A 20,678-nucleotide genomic window follows, 5' to 3' on the forward strand; every position below is an offset into this window, starting at 1 on the left:
TTGTTTTTTTTAATAGTTAGTAAATTTAGTATTTTTTAATTTAGGTTAATTTAGGGGGTGTTAGGTTAGGGGGCTTAGTAATTTAATTATTTGCATTGTGGGGGATGGCGGTTTAGGGGTTAATAGTTTTAATAAGGACTTTGCGATGTGGGTTGATGGCGGATTAGGGGTTAATACATTAGGGAGTTTGCAATGTTGGGGTTGGCGGATTTAGGGGTTAATAATTTAATTGTTAGTTGTGATGTGGGATTGATGGATATAGGGGTTAATACTTTAATTATTAGTTGTGATATGGGTTTGATGGCGGATTAAGGGTTAATAGTTTAATTAGGCATATTGAGTTGTGCGGGGTTGTTGGTTTAGGGGCTAATACTTTTATTATTTGTTCCGATGTGGGTTTGATGGCGGATATAGGGGTTTTACATGTCGGGTTTATTTTTGGGAGGCATGTTAGACTTTTATGGGAGATTTGATATATATTTTATTTTTCTTAGGCACTGGCAGTTTCTAAAGTGCCGTAAATCACTGGTGACTCCAGAAATTTGTATTTCCCCACATTTCTGGACATCGCTAGTTTATCCGACCTACGGCACATGAACTGCTGGTGCCATATATGTAATACCCCGATGTGCAAGGTGAAATTACGGGCTGCGTGGGTTTCAGCGCTTGTGCTGAAGCCTGCGCCGTATATGTAATCTTTCCTTTGGTCCTCAGGAAGTAGAGCAGTTTTCACCTGTCTTATCTACATGGGATGGTAGCCTTTCATCCTTGTGTACAATCCTTGGGGTTTGAGTTGGTTGACTTCATCTCTTGGAAACTAGTTAGAAGAGTTCAGTTTTCCTTATTATTGCAAAATTTGATGTACCAGTTATACAGTTATTACATATATGTTTTTAGGAACATGAGCAGCACCAAGAGCCAACACATTTTGGCCCTAAAGTGGGTCTAAAGTGGGTAATTTCCTTTTTTCCACATTGGGCCCCCTTTTATTTTCATTGATATATGTGCATATATATTAGTTAATGCATTGATAGCTCTAAGCGTCTTTGTTTTATATGTAGTTTCTCTTAATAAATTAATGTTTATTTATATAATTCACATTTACAATATATTTTCAAAATTAAAGTACACTAAACCCAATTTTTTTATTTAATAATTCAGATAGAGCATGCCATTTTAACCAACTTTCTAATTTACTCCTTTTATCAATTGTTCTTTGTTTTCTTGCTACCTTTATTTAAAAAGCAGAAATGTAAAGCTTAAGAGCCGACCCATTTTTGAATGAGAACCTGCTTGCTTATTGGTTTGCTAAATGTAGCCACCAATAAGCAAATGCTATCCAGAGTGCTGGACCTAAAATGGTCTGGTTCCTAAACTTTAAATTCCTGCTTTTTAACTAAAGATAGCAAGAGAACGAAGAAAAATTGATAATAGGAGTAAGTTAGAAAGTTGCTTAAAATTGCATGCTCTATCTGAATCATTGAAGAGAAAATTGGGTTTAGTATCCCTTTAAGCCTTTAGTTTAGGCGCTCCCTAGTTTTATACCATATTACACCAAGATCGGGTTAGTAGGTCTCTGGGAGTCTATTTGTAAACCACTGGTGCTTTAATATTATTTGTTTATAGGATTGATATGAACCCAACAAACCATCTTTTGCTTCATGCGCTATCAAGAAAAAGGATTAAATAGTATTTTTTTTTCTGTTTCAATTAGTGTATATCAATTTCCTCTATTTATTGTTACAACATATTTGTTACACACTTGCCCCTGTTTGCTATTCCTTCTTTGTCCTCCATTACACCCCAATATACTTATTTTTATTTCTATTTCTTACCCTCACATTTTTTCTTTCACTTTCACTTGGAAAGTATATGCCATGGACAGGTAGACTTTATAAAGTAATACACAAAAATAAACTTGCTACAATTAATTTAAAAAATAATAATATTTTCTTGTGCAGATTATGGGGTTTTTAGTCGAGAGCCTGGTGTGGAGGAAGAAAAAGATAATTTTCACGAAGAAAAGGATGAATCACTTCTACTGATGTCAGATTCTGGCAACGTAACATTAAGCGGATGCGCACTCTGGAGACAGCAGGTGTTGGCTATAGCAAAAATTCGCTTTCTGAAGTTAAAACATGATTCTAAAAGCTTCAGATCTATGTGAGTATATAGTAAACAGGCGCATTTCAGTTTGAAATTGAAGCATTTTTTCAATAAACTTTCATTACCAATAATGCTTATAGTAAAAGTAATTACTGTTATTTCAGTGGCATACGCACATACTCTGTGAAGGCTTGTGCACCAGTAATCAAATGTCACACTTTCTGCTGACTCTCTGAGCATGCATTATGCTTGAATACTGGTGCACAGGCCTTCACAGGATATGTGTTTATGCTGCTGAATGCTGGGAGCATTTTTGCTTATGAAAGAATATTGCAAAAATGCTTCTATTCCAAATTGATATGTACCCATTTTTGAACTTTCTATTCCTTTAAGTATTTATTCGCTTTCTCTTTAATTTAGATAGACAGACTGACAGACAGGCAGATAGATAGAGTTCCCAAATTCCCCAAAAAATATGGGCTAGATTTAGGGTGAACATATTGCCGCTTTAAAAAGGGACACATATGAAAAATACATAAGTCAGGGTTCTTATACAAAACATTTATTTGAACAGCCCTGAAAACCACCCTGACATATGTATTTTTTTTTTATATAAACTTTATTTAACCATACGTAGAGAGAAACAATACTGAATACTTCAAGAACAAAAACAGAAATAATCATGGCATTATGGCGTCACGCAGGACCCAACAAAGAATAAGCAAAACATTTGCCATCATTCAAAAGCGTTATTCTCTACTGAGGAATTTTTTACCTATTACATAAAAAAGAAAACGCATAATCAAAAAACTACGAACAGGGTCAATATACACTGAACATAATACTACCAATAAAAAAGAGTGAAAAAAAAATATGGAAGGAAAGAGGAGACTCCCCAACTCACCACCGACCCCCTCAACATAAACAATTATGATGGCAGCCATATACTGGGTAAATGCCCAGCATATATCTGTAATTGGACATATGCTGATTTTATAATAGAATTAACTAGAGAGATTTGCACCGCCTTGGGAAGTGATATAATATACATTTTTTTTTACAAAGATATGACGAGTCCACAGATTTCATCCTTACTTGTGGGCTATTAACCTCCTGCTAACAGGAAGTGTCAAAGAGCACCACAGCAGAGCTGTATATATAGCCCCTCCCCTTCCCCTCCACCCTCAGTCATTCTCTTTGCCTGTGTTATACTAGGAAGACATGGTAAAGTGAGGTGTTAGTTTTAGTTTCTTCAATCAAGAAGTTTTTTATTTTAAATGGTACCGGTGCATACTATTTTCCTCAGGGGGATATAGAAGAATATTTCTGCCCTGAGGTTTGATGATCTTAGCATTTGTAACTAAGATCCACGCTGGTTCCCACAAGACTTCTGAAGGTAACCATGAGACATCTTCAGTGTGGAGACCGGTTTCATGCTACAAGCAGCATTAAAGTGATGGTAAACTCTTTTACTTATCAATTTCATATTTACACTGCTATAGGTATGTATAATCAAACCGCATTGTTATTTTTTTAATTTAGTATTTAATTTCTAAACAATTTTCCTAATCTTTTGTAAGCTGTTTGCTCCGCATCTCCCCGCCTCGCTCCGTCCCTCTTACATGCCCGTAACCACACTCTGTCCTTAGTCCTCTCTCCACCCTCTCCTTACGTCACCCTCATTGCTCATTCATGATATTCTAATTGTTGACGCATGCGCATCAATTATGATTGCTATGAATAATATCTGGATTGCATTACAGCTATCTCAATAATTAATGAGTAACACAAAGGTTTTCTTAATTTTTTGGTAAACAAACATATTGACAATCGAAATTAGTATGATGTACTTACTGGCACTACTCCAAGTAAGGAATGTATCATAAAATAATAGTATACAATACAGTGCTTACTTTCGAGTGCCGAAAGTGCCGTGTGGAAAAAAAACTGAAGACGCATGCGTGAAATCGACCGTGCACGCGCAAATTCTTAGACATATTTTGATGAAGTTGATTGGTTGTTAGGATCGTCGGGACTTATCGTTAGGGCGCATGCACAAAAAATTGTAATGCAAAGAGCCCGTCTAGTGACTTGATAGAGGATTGGACACAGGCAGGGTAAATCCATGTGACGTCACGGTGGGCTGGCGATTTTACGGAACAGATATATTATTGATTTGGAAATTGTAAGTAAATGGCTATTTCATGTTTATAGCGAAATTTCAGTAGACAGTTTAATACGATTTGATAATACCTATAACATATTCACCCTATACTGAATTTACCATCCCTTTAAGGTATGTGCAGCCTTTTTTTCTGAGGAGACTTGGTGTATCAGAACTGACTGGCATTATTTCCCTGTATGGGGATGGGGTAAGCAGTAAAACCTATTTTAATAAGAGGGGTGTTACTGGAGTCCCTATATTATATTTATCATTAGTTGATATTTGGGCATTATGTGACATGGGAGACAATGTAAAAAATGATGTTTTATGTTTTTTATTTTTGGCACTTAAAACTTATTGGTTTTATGCTTGATGGTTGTAATTGTGGAATTCTACTTTAGTGCAAAACTGCATTCCCATGTGGTGTTGTTTGGGCCTACTCCAACTTTTGACCTTCAGGGGCGGAGCCTATTTTCCTTCAGGCTTAGCAGCAGCAAACAGTAACTCGGTGGCTCCTGGACTGTGTAGCTGGTCTGAAAGGTTGGAAAATTGATTCGAAGTACTCTGGGGGCAGGTAGGCACCACAGCACAGCTAAAGTGGTGAGGTGTAGAGGGTATTTTTTATCTATCTTTTGACTAGATGTTGATATAAGTACTTCTAAAGCCTTATTTCTGCCCTTGCTTCTGGGTGCAGTAATTTTTGGATTAACCAACGATATTTAAGTTAAATTTGGGAATAATTTAACATTTTTTGTGCATTTTGGAAAAATTGTTCACTTTTTCTTTTCTTAAAGGCACAGTACACGTTTTTTCTAATGTTTATTTTATGCTATAAATAAGTGTTTAAACTACTTTTGTGGTATTACTAGTCTGTTCAACATGTCTGACATTGAGGTTTCTCATTGTTCTATGTGTTTAGAAGCTATTGTGCAACCCCCTCTAACATTGTGTACCTTTTGTACTGAAAGGGCTTTACGATGTAAAAAGCATATTTTAAATAAAGTAAGTGTGCCTAAGGATGATTCTCAGTCTGAAGAGAATCAGGATATGTCATCCAATTCTCCCCAAGTGTCACAACCTTTAACGCCCACACAAGCGACGCCTAGTACTTCTAGTGCATCTAATTCGTTTACTCTGCAGGAGATGGCTGCAGTTATGTCAACTACCCTTACAGAGGTATTGTCTAAATTACCAGTGTTGCAGGGTAAACGCAGTAGGTCAAGTATTAATGTAAATACTGAATCCTCTGATGCTTTATTAGCTATTTCCGATGTTCCCTCACAGTGCTCTGAGTTGGGGATCAGGGAATTACTGTCTGAGGGTGAAATTTCTGATTTAGGGAATGTCTTGTCTCAGACAGATTTGGATGCTATGTCATTTAAATTTAAGCTTAAACACCTCCACCTGTTACTTAGGGAGGTTTTAGCGATTCTGGATGATTGTGACCCTATTGTGATTCCTCCAGAGAAATTGTGTAAAATGGATAAATATTTGGAAGTACCTACTTAAACTGATGTTTTTCCGGTTCCTAAGAGAATTTCGGAAATTGTTTAAAAGGAATGGGATAGACCAGGTATACCGTTTTTTCCCCTTCCTAATTTTAAGAAAATGTTTCCCATATCAGATACCATTCGGGACCCATGGCAAACGGTCCCTAAGGTAGAGGGAGCTATATCTACCCTAGCTAAGTGTGCTACTATACCCATTGAGGATAGTTGTGCTTTCAAAGACCCTATGGATAAGAAATTAGAGGGTCTTCTAAAGAGATTATTTGTTAATCAGGGGTTTCTTTTACAACCTACGGCTTGCATTGTTCCAGTAACTACTGCAGCAGCTCTTTGGTTTGAGGCTCTAGAAGAGTCTCTTAAGGTTGAGATTTCATTAGATGACATCTTAGATAGAATTAAGGCTCTCAAGCTAGCTAATTCTTTTATTACTGATGCCGCTTTTCAAATTGCTAAATTAGTGGCAAAAAATGCTGGATTTGCTATTTTAGCACGTAGGGCCTTGTGGTTCAAATCTTGGTCAGCTGATGTGTCATCAAAACATAAGCTTTTAGCTATTCCCTTTAAAGGTAAGACCCTTTTCGGGCCTGAATTGAAGGAAATCATTTCTGATATTACAGGAGATAAAGGCCATGCCCTACCTCAGGTTAAATCGGTTAAAATGAGGGGTAAACAGAATAATTTTAATTCCTTTCGGAACTTTAAAAGAGTACCCCCCCGCTTCTTCTTCTTCCTCAAAGCAGGAAGGCAATTTTACCCAATCTAAGTCAGTCTGGAGACCTAATAAGGGAACTGGAATAAGGGTAAACAATCCAAAAAGCCAGCTGCTGCTCCTAAGATAGCATGAAGGGGTGGCCCCCGATCCGGGACTGGATCTAGTAGGGGGCAGACTCTCTTTCTTTGCTTAGGCTTGGGCAAGAGATGTTCAGGATCCCTGGGCACTAGAAATTGTGACCCACGGTTATCAATTGGAATCCAAGGACTTTCTCCCAAGAGGGAGATTTCATCTTTCAAAGTTATCTGCAAACCAGATAAAAAGAGAGGCGTTCTTACGCTGTGTAAAAGACCTTTCTACTATGGGAGTAATTTGTCCAGTTCCAAAATTGGAACAGGGACAGGGGTTTTACTCAAACCTATTTGTGGTTCCCAAAAAAGAGGGAACTTTCAGACCCATTTTAGATCTCAAGTGTCTAAACAAGTTTCTCAGATTCCCATCGTTCAAGATGGAGACTATACAAACAATCTTACCAATGATCCAGGAGGGTCAATATATGACTACCGTGGATTTAAAGGATGCTTACCTTCATATTCCAATCCACAAGGATCATCATCAGTTTCTAAGGTTTGCCTTCTTGGACAAACATTATCAGTTTGTGGCTCTTCCTTTCGGGTTGGCCACAGCACCCAGAATCTTCTCAAAGGTTCTAGGGTCTCTTTTGGTGGTTCTCAGACCACGAGGAATAGCAGTGGCGCCTTATCTGTACGATATTCTGATTCAGGCATCAACATATCATCTGACAAACTCTCACATGGGCACAGTATTGTCTTTTCTGAAAACCCACGGCTGGAAGGTGAACATAAAGAAGAGTTCACTTGTCCCACAGACAAGGGTTCCTTTCTTGGGAACTCTGATAGACTCGGTAGCCATGAAAAATTTTCTGATGGAGGTTAGAAAATCAAAGATTCTAAATACTTGCCGAGCACTTCAGTCCATTCCTCGGCCATCAGTGGCTCAGTGTATGGAGGTAATTGGATTTATGGTAGCGGCAATGGACATTGTTCTGTTTGCTCCCTTTCATCTCAGATCACTGCAACTGTGCATGCTTGGACAGTGGAATGGGGATTATGCGGATTTATCTCCTCAGATAAATCTGGATCAAGAGACCAGAAACTCTCTTCTTTGATGGTTGTCGCCGGATCATCTGTCCCAAGGGACTTGTTTCTGCAGACCCTCGTGGGTGATAGTGACAACAGATGCCAGCCTTCTGGGCTGGGGTGCAGTTTGGAACTCCCTGAAGGCTCAGGGTGTTTGGACTCAAGTGGAGTCTCTACTTCCAATCAATATTCTAGAACTGAGTGCAATATTCAATACGCTTCAGGCGTGGCCTCAGTTGGCTTCGGCCAAATTCATCAGATTACAGTCGGACAACATCACGACTGTGACATTTATCAATCATCAGGGGGGAACAAGGAGTTCCTTAGCGATGATAGAGGTATCCAAGATAATCAGTTGGCCGGAGGCCCACTCTTGTCATCTGTCAGCAATCTACATCCCAGGAGTATAGAACTGGGAAGCAGATTTTCTAAGTCGGCAGACTTTTCATCCGGGGGAGTGGGAACTTCACCCGGAGGTATTTGCCTCATTGATTCTCAGATGGGGCAGACCGGAATTGGATTTGATGGCATCTCGACAGAATGCCAAGCTTCCAAGATACAGATCCCGGTCAAGGGATCCTCAGGCCGAACTGATAGATGCCTTGGCAGTGCCTTGGTTGTTCAGCCTAGCTTATGTGTTTCCGCCGTTTCCTCTCCTTCCACGCGTGATTGTTCGAATCTAACAGGAGAGAGCTTCAGTGATCCTGATAGCGCCTGCGTGGCCACGCAGGATTTGGTATGCGGATCTAGTGGACATGTCCTCTCTGCCACTGTAGAAACTTCCATTGAGACAGGACCTTCTCATTCAAGGTCCTTTCCAACATCCAAATCTAATTTCTCTGCAGCTGACTGCGTGGAGATTGAACGCTTGATTTTATCGAAGCAAGGATTCTCTGATTCGGTCATCAATACTTTGATATAGGCTAGAAAGCCTGTTACTAGAAAAATCTATCATAAGATATGGTGTAAATATCTTTATTGGTGTGAATCCAAGAGTTACTCATGGAGTAAAGTTGGGATTCCTATTATTCTGTCTTTTCTCCAAGAAGGATTGGAGAAAGGGTTATCAGCAAGTTCCTTAAGGGGACAAATTTCAGCTTTGTCAATTCTGTTTCACAAACGTTTGGCAAATGTACCAGATGTTCAGTCTTTTGTCAGGCTTTATATAGTATTAAGCATGTATTTAGACCTATTACTCCTCCCTGGAGTTTGAATTTAGTTCTTCGAGTTCTTCAAGGGGTTCCGTTTGAACCCATGCATTCCATGGATATCAAATTGTTGTCCTGGAAAGTTCTGTTTTTAGGTTGTTTCAAATAAGAATATTAATCAGGAAATTGTTGTTCCTTCCTTATGTCCTAACCCTTCTTCTAAGAAGGACCGTATGTTGCATAATTTGGATGTGGTCCGTGCCTTAACCCCTTAATGACCGGACCATTTTTCAATTTTCTTACCCTTAATGACAATGGCTATTTTTACATTTCTGCAGTGTTTGTGTTTAGCTGTAATTTCCCTCTTACTCATTTACTGTACCCACACATATTATATACCGTTTTTCTCGCCATTAAATGGACTTTCTAAGGATACCATTATTTTCATCATATCTTATAATTTCCTATAAAAAAAAATATAAAATATGAGGAAAAAATTGAAAAAAACACACTTTTTCTAACTTTGACCCCCAAAATCTGTTACACATCTACAATCACCAAAAAACACCTATGCTAAATAGTTTCTAAATTTTGTCCTGAGTTTAGAAATACCCAATGTTTACATGTTCTTTACTTTTTTTGCAAGTTATAGGGCCATAAATACAAGTAGCACTTTGCTATTTCCAAACAACTTTTTTTCAAAATTAGCGCTAGTTACATTGGAACCCTGATATCTGTCAGGAATACCTGAATATCCCTTGACATGTATATATTTTTTTTTAGAAGACAACCCAAAGTATTGATCTAGGCCCATTTTGGTATATTTCATGCCACCATTTCACCGCCAAATGTCATCAAATAAAAAAAAAAGTTCACTTTTTCACAAATTTTGTCACAAACTTTAGGTTTCCCACTGAAATTATTTACAAACAGCTTCTGCAATTAAGGCACAAATGGTTGTAAATGCTTCTTTGGGATCCCCTTTGTTCAGAAATAGCAGACTTATATGGCTTTGGGGTTGCTTTTTGGTAAGTAGAAGGCCGCTAAATGCTGCTGCGCACCACACGTAAATTATGCCCAGCAGTTAAGGGGTTAAATTAGGTAGCTTGTAGGGAGCTTGCAGGGTTAATTTTAGCTTTAGGGTAGAGATCAGCCTCCCACCTGACACATCCCACCCCCTGATCCCTCCCAAACAGTTCTCTTCCCTCCCCCACCCCACAATTGTCCCCGCCATCTTAAGTACTGGCAGAAAGTCTGCCAGTACTAAATAAAAGGAGTTTTTCTTTTTTTTAATAAAAAAAAATAAAATGTTTTAGCTGTGATGGACTCCTGCCTTAGCCCCAACCTCCATGATCCCCCCCCCCAGCTCTCTAACCCTCTCCCCTACCTAATTGCCGCCATCTTGGGTACTGGCAGCTGTCTGCCAGTACCCAATTTGCCCCCCAAAAAAGTGGTTTTTTTATTATTTTTTATTTCCATTTTAATTTTTTCTGTAGTGTAGCAGCCCCCCACAATACCCCAACCCCCTCCCCCTCCCAGATCCTCATATATTTATTATTACTTTCCCCCCCCCTCTTCCCACTCATTGGTGTCAGTGTGGGTAGGTAATCGCGCGCATGCGCGCGCATGCGCGCGCACCCGCGCACGCGCATGCGCGCCCCCGCACGCTCCCGGCACCCGGCGTGCACATTGCACTAACAGGAGCCGGATGCCGGGTAGCGATGGGCCGCCCACCCGCCTCCCTGTTGCGCTCCCACCCACCAACGAACCGGCCGCATCGCTACCGGTGCAGAGAGGGCCACAGAGTGGCTCTCTCTGCATCGGATGTTTCTAAAGGGTATTGCAGGATGCCTCAATATCGAGGCATCACTGCAATACCCTGAGAGCTGCTGGAAGCGATTGCGATCGCTTCCAGCACTCTCTTAGACAAGTGACGTACCAGGTACGTCCATTGTCACTAACTGCAAGTTTTTGCAGGACGTACCTGGTACGTCACTTGTCATTAAGGGGTTAAAGTTTTACTTACAGGCAACTAAGGATTTCTGTCAATCTTCTTCTTTATTCATTGTTCATTCTGGAAAGCGTAGGGGTCAGAAAGCTACGGCTACTTCTCTTTCTTTTTGGCTGAGAAGTATAATCCGCCTGGCATATGAGACTGCTGGACAGCAGCCTCCTGAAAGAATTACAGCTCATTCTACTAGGGCTGTGGCTTCCACATGGGCTTTTAAAAGCGATGCATCTGTTGAACAGATTTGTAAGGCTGCGACTTGTTCGTCCCTTCACACTTTTTCCAAACTTTACAAATTTGATACTTTTGCTTCTTCTGAGGCTATTTTTGGGAGAAAGGTTCTTCAAGCAGTGGTGCCTTCCGTTTAGGTTCCTGTCTTGTCCCTCCCTTTCATGCATGTCCTATTGCTTTGGTATTGGTTTCCCACAAGTAAGGATGAAATCCGTGGACTCGTCATATATTTGTAAAAGAAAACTAAATTTATGCTTACCTGATAAATTACTTTCTTTTACAATATGACGAGTCCACGGCCCACCCTGTTCTTTTTAAGACAGTTTTTCTTTCTATTTTTTGTAAACTTCAGTCACCTCTGCACCTTTTAGCCTTTCCTTTTTCTCTTCCTATACCTTCGGCTGAATTACTGAGGGTGGAGGGGAAGGGGAGGGGCTATATATACATCTCTGCTGTGGTGCTCTTTGCCACTTCCTGTTAGCAGGAGGTTAATATCCCACAAGTAAGGATGAAATCTGTGGACTCGTCATATCGTAAAAGAAAGTAATTTATCAGGTAAGCATAAATTTAGTTTTTCCAATGTTTCAGAAATACCTCTAGTTGAACGTCTGTGGGATTCTGTAGATTACACTGTTCTGACAAAAATTGCGCAGTCAGGGCCTTTTTAAGTTCTTTCAGGCTAGGTGCTGATTGTGCTTTCCAGAATCTTAGAATAAGATTCCGTCCTAAAAATATAATCGTATTAATTAACTTAAAATTTTTGTAGATTCCTTGAAATTTGGCTAGAAAAAATATTGCAAATGGATGAATATGAAAATCTAACAATAAAATTGTATTCATCCAATAAGACACTTTAGCCCAGAATTGCATGATTTTCGGGCATGCCCAGAAACAATGACAAAGATCTGCACTGGGCGCACTACATCTGGAACATAAAATATTTGTCCTATACCAACTGGATAATTTATCTGGCGTTAAATATGTCATTAAGCTAATCTTAATCTGGGATTCTCTCCATGCCATCAAGACCCAGGCTTTCTCAGTTATTTTGAACGTATCAACTATAGCCTGTGTGTCAATATTAGGAAAGAACCTTGTCCATTTAAAAACTATATAATCCAATTTATCTAAAGAGGGTCGTTGATTGAGTAGTGCATAGAGAGAAGAGATTGAGTAAATACCTAATTGATATGAATTGATTCTACTCTGAAGATCTGCAAACGACCAGTCTAGCCCAAAGCTTTGTCTTAATTCCGTGCAATAATGTCTTAACTGTAGATATGCATAGAAATCTTGATTCCCAAGCCCATATTGTTGGCGTAAATCAGAAAAAGCTAGAGGAGAATAATCCATATCTAAAATTTGTATGACATATTTCAGGCCCTTATTAGCCCATTGTCTGAATATGTTATTTGTTAATACAGGTACAAAGTTTGGGTTACCTGTAATAGGAAGGAATTTTGAAATATATGGGGAACAGCCTACCTCAGAACAACATTTCTGCCACGCTGTGATAATATTTTTAATCGTTATTAACGCATAGACCAAAGAAGGCAACAAAGGAATTGGACAAGGCAAAATAGAGTTCAGTTGAAAAGGTTTCACTAATGATGATTCCCATAACAGGGAGGTTACCTGTTCCTGCCCAGTAACCCAATCTAAAGCAATCTTGACGCACGCCGCAAGACAATAAGATTGAATATTTGGTAAAGCCAAAACGGCAGCAGATTTGGTATTCATAAGACGGTGGACCGCAATACGTGCTTTAGCCCCTTTCCAAATAAACTTGGAGCAACATTTATTGTATTTTTTATATCAGTTTTATGTATATTGACCGGGATATTCTGTATTAAATAATATAATTTCGGAAACAATAAAGTTTTAAGCAATATTATATGCGCTGTTAACGAAATAGGAAGCTTTACCCAGTCCTCCATTTTCTCCTACAATTATCGAAGCATCTAGGGAAATTTAAATTATACCATTCTTCAGGATTAGGACATAGTCTGATCCCTAAGTAGTTAATCTGGGAAGTTTCAACAAATGGATGATTAATACTGTAGTCCTTTTTATGCAGCCACATGAGTTCAGATTTAGACAGGTTAATTTTATAGCCAGAAATTTGACCAAATATTGCAACAATATCAAGAAGATATGGTAAGTTCTTCTTAACGTTGCTCAAAAACAGCAATAAATCATCCGCGTAAAGTAACAAGACCAATTTATTATTCCCTAAATGAATACCCTCAAGTTGTTGAAGGAAATAGATTGCCAGTGGTTCTAAAGAAACATTAAAGAGTAAAGGAGATAGTGGGCAGCCTTGTCTAGTTCCCCTTTGTAAAACTAGCTGTTGAGAAATCTCACCATTATTAATAAGGGCTGAAGTTGGTGAACTATATATTAAATGGATAAAATTATTAAAATGTCCAGTCAAACCAAATTGTTCTAGAGAATAAAAAAGATGCTCCCAAGAAATCCGTTCGAATGCTTTTTCTCCGTCCACTGTCAATAATGCCAAGTCCGTAATATCACTATGTCTAGCTGCCTTAAATTTATTCCAAACAAAATCAAGCTGTGTCATTACCTTACGCATATTTTTTACCGGATTCCTCCCAGCCATGAAACCTGATTGATTCTTGTGGATAATTAGACCTAAATGGGGCTGTTTGCTATAATTGAAGTTAATAGCTTGTAATCAGCATTCATCACTGATATGGGTCTATATGATGACATAAGTTCAGGATCTTTATTTATTTTTTAAATCAAAGATATATTGTCGGATGCAAAATACGGGGAACATTTCAAATTATTTAGGAAATACGTATTAAATAATTTATTTAATATAGGAGAAATTTCTGTCTGCAAAATCCTATAAAATTCAATAGGTAGACCGTCTGGTCCGGCCGCTTTATTAATTTTCGCAGCCTTAATGGCTACTAATATTTCAGCCTCTGAAATAGGACAATTAATTTCAGCCAAACTCTCTACCGAAAGTTTGGGACACTTACGGCTAGATTTAGAGTTTTGTCTGTAACAACCCGCGTAGCTAACGCTGGCTTTTTTCTGGCCGCACCTTTAAAATAACTCTGGTATTGAGAGTCCATATAATGTCAGCGTTAGGCTCCAAAAAGGGAGAGTAGAGCATAATTTAACGCTACTGCAACTCTCGATACCAGAGTTGCTTACGGACGCGGCCAGCCTCAAAAACGTGCTCGTGCACGATTCCCCCATAGAAAACAATGGGGCTGTTTGAGCTGAAAAAAAACCTAACACCTGCAAAAAAGCCGCGTTCAGCTCCTAACGCAGCCCCATTGTTTTCTATGGGGAAACACTTCCTACGTCTGCACCTAACACCCTAACATGTACCCCGAGTATAAACACCCCTAGCCTTACACTTATTAACCCCTAATCTGCCACCCCCGCTATCGCTGACCCCTGCATATTATTTTTAACCCCTAATCTGCCGCTCCGTACACCGCCGCAACCTACATTATAGCTATGAACCCCTAATCTGCTGTCCCTAACACCGCCGACCCCTATATTAAATTTATTAACCCCTAATCTGCCCCCCACAACGTCGCCGCTACCTACCTACACTTATTAACCCCTAATCTGCCGAGCGGACAGCACCGCTATTATAATAAAGTTATTAACCCCTAATCTGCCTCACTAACCCTATAATAAATAGTATTAACCCCTAATCTGCCCTCCCTAACATCGCCGACACCTAACTTCAAACATTAACCCCTAATCTGCCGACCGGAGCTCACCGCTATTCTAATAACTTTTTTAACCCCTAAAGCTAAGTCTAACCCTAAATCCTAACACCCCCCTAAATTAAATATAATTTAAATCTAACAAAATAAATTAACTCTTATTAAATAAATTATTCCTATTTAAAGATAAATACTTACCTGTAAAATAAATCCTAATATAGCTACAATATAAATTATAATTACATTGTAGCTATTTTAGGATTAATATTTATTTTACAGGCAACTTTGTAATTATTTTAACCAGGTACAATAGCTATTAAATAGTTAAGAACTATTTAATAGTTACCTATTTAAAATAATAACAAAATTACCTGTAAAATAAATCCTAACCTAAGTTACAATTAAACCTAACACTGCACTATCATTAAATTAATTATATAAAATATCTACAATTACCTACAATTAAACCTAACACTACACTATCAATACATTAATTAAATACAATATCTACAAATAACTACAATGAAATAAACTAACTAAAGTACAAAAAATAAAAAAGAACTAAGTTACAAAAAATAAAAAAATATTTACAAACATAAGAAAAATATTACAACAATTTTAAACTAATTACACCTACTCTAAGCCCCCTAATAAAATAACAAAGCCCCCCAAAATTAAAAAAATGCCCTACCCTATTCTAAATTACTAAAGTTCAAAGCTCTTTTACCTTACCAGCCCTGAACAGGGCCCTTTGCGGGGCATGCCCCAATAAGTTCAGCTCTTTTGCCTGTAAAAAAAAACATACAATACCCCCCCCCAACATTACAACCCACCACCCACATACCCCTAATCTAACCCAAACCCCCCTTAAATAAACCTAACACTAAGCCCCTGAAGATCTTCCTACCTTATCTTCACCATCCAGGTTCACCGATCGGTCCAGAAGAGCTCCTCCGATGTCCTGATCCAAGCCCAAGCGGGGGGCTGAAGATGTCCATGATCCGGTAGAAGTCTTCATCCAAGCGGGGCAGAAGAGGTCTTCCATCCGATTGAAGTCTTCATCCAGGCGGCATCTTCTATCGACATCCATCTGGAGCGGAGCGGCAGCATCCTGAAGACCTCAGACGCGGAACATCCATCCTGGCCGACGACTGAATGACGGTTCCTTTAAATGACGTCATCCAAGATGGCGTCCGTCGAATTCCGATTGGCTGATAGGATTCTATCAGCCAATCGGAATTAAGGTAGGAATATTCTGATTGGCTGATGGAATCAGCCAATCAGAATCAAGTTCAATCCGATTGGCTGATCCAATCAGCCAATCAGATTGAGCTTGCATTCTATTGGCTGATCGGAACAGCCAAAAGAATGCGAGCTCAATCTGATTGGCTGATTGGAATCTGATTGGCTGATTGGAACTTGATTCCATCAGCCAATCAGAATATTCCTACCTTAATTCCGATTGGCTGATAGAATCCTATCAGCCAATCGGAATTCGAGGGACGCCATCTTGGATGACGTCATTTAAAGGAACCATCATTCGTCGTTCAGTCGTCGGCCAGGATGGATGTTCCGCGTCGGAGGTCTTCAGGATGCTGCCACTCCGCTCCAGATGGATGTCGATAGAAGATGCTGCCTGGATGAAGACTTCAATCGGATGGAAGACCTCTTCTGCCCCGCTTGGATGAAGACTTCTACCGGATCATGGACATCTTCAGCCCCCCACTTGGGCTTGGATCAGGACATCGGAGGAGTTCTTCTGGACCAATCGGTGAACCTGGATGGTGAAGATTAGGTAGGAAGATCTTCAGGGGCTTAGTGTTAGGTTTATTTAAGGGGGGTTTGGGTTAGATTAGGGGTATGTGGGTGGTGGGTTGTAATGTTGGGGGGGGGGTATTGTATGTTTTTTTTTTACAGGCAAAAGAGCTGAACTTCTTGGGGCATGCCCCGCAAAGGGCCCTGTTCAGGGCTGGTAAGGTAAAAGAGCTTTGAACTTTAGTAATTTAGAATAGGCATTTTTTTATTTTGGGGGGCTTTGTTATTTTTTTAGGGGGCTTAGAGTAGGTGTAATTAGTTTAAAATTGTTGTAATATTTTTCTTATGTTTGTAAATATTTTTTTATTTTTTGTAACTTAGTTCTTTTTTATTTTTTGTACTTTAGTTAGTTTATTTCATTGTAGTTATTTGTAGATATTGTATTTAATTAATGTATTGATAGTGTAGTGTTAGGTTTAATTGTAGGTAATTGTAGATATTTTATTTAATTAATTTAATGATAGTGCAGTGTTAGGTTTAATTGTAACTTAGGTTAGGATTTATTTTACAGGTAATTTTGTTATTATTTTAACTAGGCAACTATTAAATAGTTCTTAACTATTTAATAGCTATTGTACCTGGTTAAAATAATTACAAAGTTGCCTGTAAAATAAATATTAATCCTAAAATAGCTACAATGTAATTATAATTTATATTGTAGCTATATTAGGATTTATTTTACAGGTAAGTATTTAGCTTTAAATAGGAATAAGTTATTTAATAAGAGTTAATTAATTTCGTTAGATTAAAATTATATTTAACTTAGGGGGGTGTTAGTGTTAGGGTTAGACTTAGCTTTAGGGGTTAATACATTTATTAGAATAGCGGTGAGCTCCGGTCGGCAGATTAGGGGTTAATAAGTGTAGGCAGGTGGAGGCGACGTTGAGGGGGGCAGATTAGGGGTTAATAAATATAATATAGGGGTCGGCGGTGTTAGGGGCAGCAGATTAGGGGTACATAGCTATAATGTAGGTGGCGGCGCTTTGCGGTCGGCAGATTAGGGGTTAATTATTGTAGGTAGCTGGCGGTGACGTTGTGGGGGGCAGGTTAGGGGTTAATAAATATAATACAGGGGTCGGCGGTGTTAGGGGCAGCAGATTAGGGGTACATAAGTATAACGTAGGTGGCGGTCGGCAGATTAGGGGTTAAAAAAATTTAATCGAGTGGCGGCGATGTGGGGGGACCTCGGTTTAGGGGTACATAGATAGTTTATGTGTGTTAGTGTACTTTAGAGTACAGTAGTTAAGAGCTTTATGAACCGGCATTAGCCCAAAAAGCTCTTAACTCCTGTTTTTTTTCTGCGGCTGGAGTTTTGTCGTTAGAATTCTAACGCTCACTTCAGACACGACTCTAAATACCGGAGTTAGAAAGATCCCATTGAAAAGATAGGATACGTAATTTACGTAAGGGGATCTGCGGTATGGAAAAGTCGCGGCTGAAAAGTGAGCGTTAGACCCTTTTTTGAGTGACTCCAAATACCGGCGGTAGCCTAAAACCAGCGTTAGGAGCCTCTAACGCTGGTTTTCACGGCTACCGCCAAACTCCAAATCTAGGCCTTAGTTTTATCCCAAAATAGCTTTTTCTTATCTACATCCCGATTGTTGCATTTATATAATTCTTTAAAATAGTTAAAGAATATTCTTTCGATATCAGAGTTATTAGTGAATCTGTCAGTTCCACATCTAATGACCGCTATGCTATTCCTATTAATTACTTTCATAATTCTAGCAAGAATTTTGGCGGACCTGCCCACAAAACCCCCGTACAACACTTTTTGTTTTTGATTTTCTTGAATGGTTTTCTGTTTAATGAAAATATCTCGAGCGGCCTTAGCATTAATAAATTTACGCCAACAATAGTTAGAAGAATTACCAAAGTACCCTCTATATGCTTTTTTAACCTGGTTTGACATCTGAATTTCTTGCTGTTTAGACCTTTTTTTAAGATGATAGATATAAGCTTTAATATTCCCTCTTAGAACCGCCTTGACAGCTTCCCAAAACACCTCAGCCTTTTCTACATAGTCAATATTATAATTACAAAAGGCCCCCCATTCCTCTTTAAGCCAATTTTGAAAATTAATATTATTTGCTAGGTATTTCGGGAAATAGAAATGCTGATAACGAAAAGGATGTATAGAAGAGGCATTAAGCTCAATTGAAATAATAGCGTGGTCCGAGATTACTATATCCCTAATATCTGCTCTCCAGTCAAGGCCAATCAAGGAATCGGCAATGAGAAACAAATCGATTCTGGACAAGGATTGATGCCCTTTAGAAACACAGGTGTAAGATTTTAAGTCTGGGTTCTGAGTACGCCAGATATCAATCAGTCCTAAATGTGCACAAAACTTCTGCAAAATACGTGTCTTCCTGTCCCTAAAACCCTGCACTATTTTACTATGTCTATCTAAATTAAGATCCGCTGTTAAATTAAAATCTCCTGCCACTATGAGGTTATGACCAATATATTTATGTAAAGGAGTGTTAAATTATTCCAGAATTCTCTGTCAACATTATTAAATAAATCGTGTTTTGTTATATGTTATCTCTATAATTTGAAAACATCCCTCTGAATCAGAGATGTTTGAATCTATTGCATACTCTAAAGATTTATTAAAAAGAATAGCCACTCCTCTCTTCTGAGAGTTATAAGGAGCGGCAATAACTTCCCCAACCCACTTTGTCTGTAGTTTAGAAATTTCAGTTGCTTTCAGGTGAATTTCCTGTAAAAAGGCTATATCGGGTTTAGATTTGCCAAGCTGCTTAATTATTGCTTGATATACCCCAAGGGAGGGCGAAACACGTCGCTTGCATTTGTGACACTGTGACACTGTGACTTTGAAACAGCAAGGGATATTTCAGTACAGCCTGTACTGCAACTTTAAACCCGGGTTACCAGCATCTTTGAATATCCCAAGGTGAGGGATAACTTGTGCCCCACTATTGTATTGGATCATTAAACATACCTACAGCAGCCAAGTCTGCCTTCACAGAAAGTTCCCACCAGGACACAGCAATCAGCTGCTTTTCCTTTACGCTGCTGGAGCAGCGAGTAACACCCTGAGAGGAGCCGATGAGAAGCCTGTGACGTCAGACGCCGACTCACATGTGCAGAGGTTTGCACACTTCTATCTCCAGGAACGGCAGTTACTGCAGCTGCGGTCCAAGCCTTGACCGAAGGATTTCTTCTCCTCGGTAACACCCTCTGAACACTCTCTTGACTTACGGTACAGTAAACTGTATCTATTTGTGGTACAAGCCGTTATTTTCTTTCCACTGTTCCAATATCGGCATTCATTTGCATACGGCCACCTGCACTGTGTTGATACATATGAACTTGGTGCTTGTCTTTTAAGTTTTATTTTATGATATCACTGTTATGCCATATCTTTTAATTATCATTTTTATGCTATATCTTTTTTATGTCATAGATTATCAATTAGTATCTGCATTATTCATCATTTATAGGTTTTAACCTGTTTTTTCATTAGGATTTTTTCCTAGTTGTATTTACATTACAGGGAGACGTCCCTATTTTTAGTGTATATATTTGTGTATCTTTTTCTATATGTTTATTAAATTTTCACTTCAATTCCTTATATGGTGTGTATACTTTCAGCTTGTTAGCGCACTTTCTCTATCTTGAAGCTTTGGCTTCACTATTTGGTTATTAACTTGTATTTGATACATACAGAGATTGTATCTTTAGAGTAGTGTTTAGCAATACCTTCCTTTAGCGCGCACTAATCCACCCAATTTGATTTGCTTAATTATTGACTTCCTTTTTATTGGGGAGGTTATGCCGCCAACATTCCAGGATACTATTTTAAAGATTGTCGACATAAGTCCAAACTACACTTGCGCCTGAGGGGGGGGGGGGGGGGGGGGGGGGGAGAGAAAAAGAGGGAAAAAAAACCCTAATTAAAATCAAAATGTGGTTTAAATTAGGGGACATATGTATTTTTCATATGTGTCCCTTTTTAAAGCGGCAATATGGTCACCCTAGATAGATTGCAAGTGTCATGCTATTTAGCTGTTTCACTCAAGCATTAACACCACCAGAAGTAATCTTTTTTTTCGTGTGTGGTTCATCGCGTATTACACGTTG

General features: G+C 38.9%; 1 protein-coding gene across 4 annotated transcripts in view; it reads left to right on the top strand.

Annotated features, from left to right (window-relative positions):
- Positions 1-20,678, top strand: part of LOC128653763 (ABC-type organic anion transporter ABCA8) — a 752,731-nt gene that overhangs the window by 348,631 nt on the left and 383,422 nt on the right. For all 4 annotated transcript variants that reach the window (XM_053707247.1, XM_053707265.1, XM_053707256.1 and 1 more), the window contains one exon: positions 1,962-2,163. In XM_053707247.1, the coding sequence (XP_053563222.1) occupies positions 1,962-2,163 (202 nt within the window). The remainder of the gene's footprint in view (positions 1-1,961; positions 2,164-20,678) is intronic.

Source organism: Bombina bombina, chromosome 1 (genome assembly GCF_027579735.1).
Source record: "Bombina bombina isolate aBomBom1 chromosome 1, aBomBom1.pri, whole genome shotgun sequence".
Taxonomy (NCBI): Eukaryota; Metazoa; Chordata; class Amphibia; order Anura; family Bombinatoridae; genus Bombina; species Bombina bombina.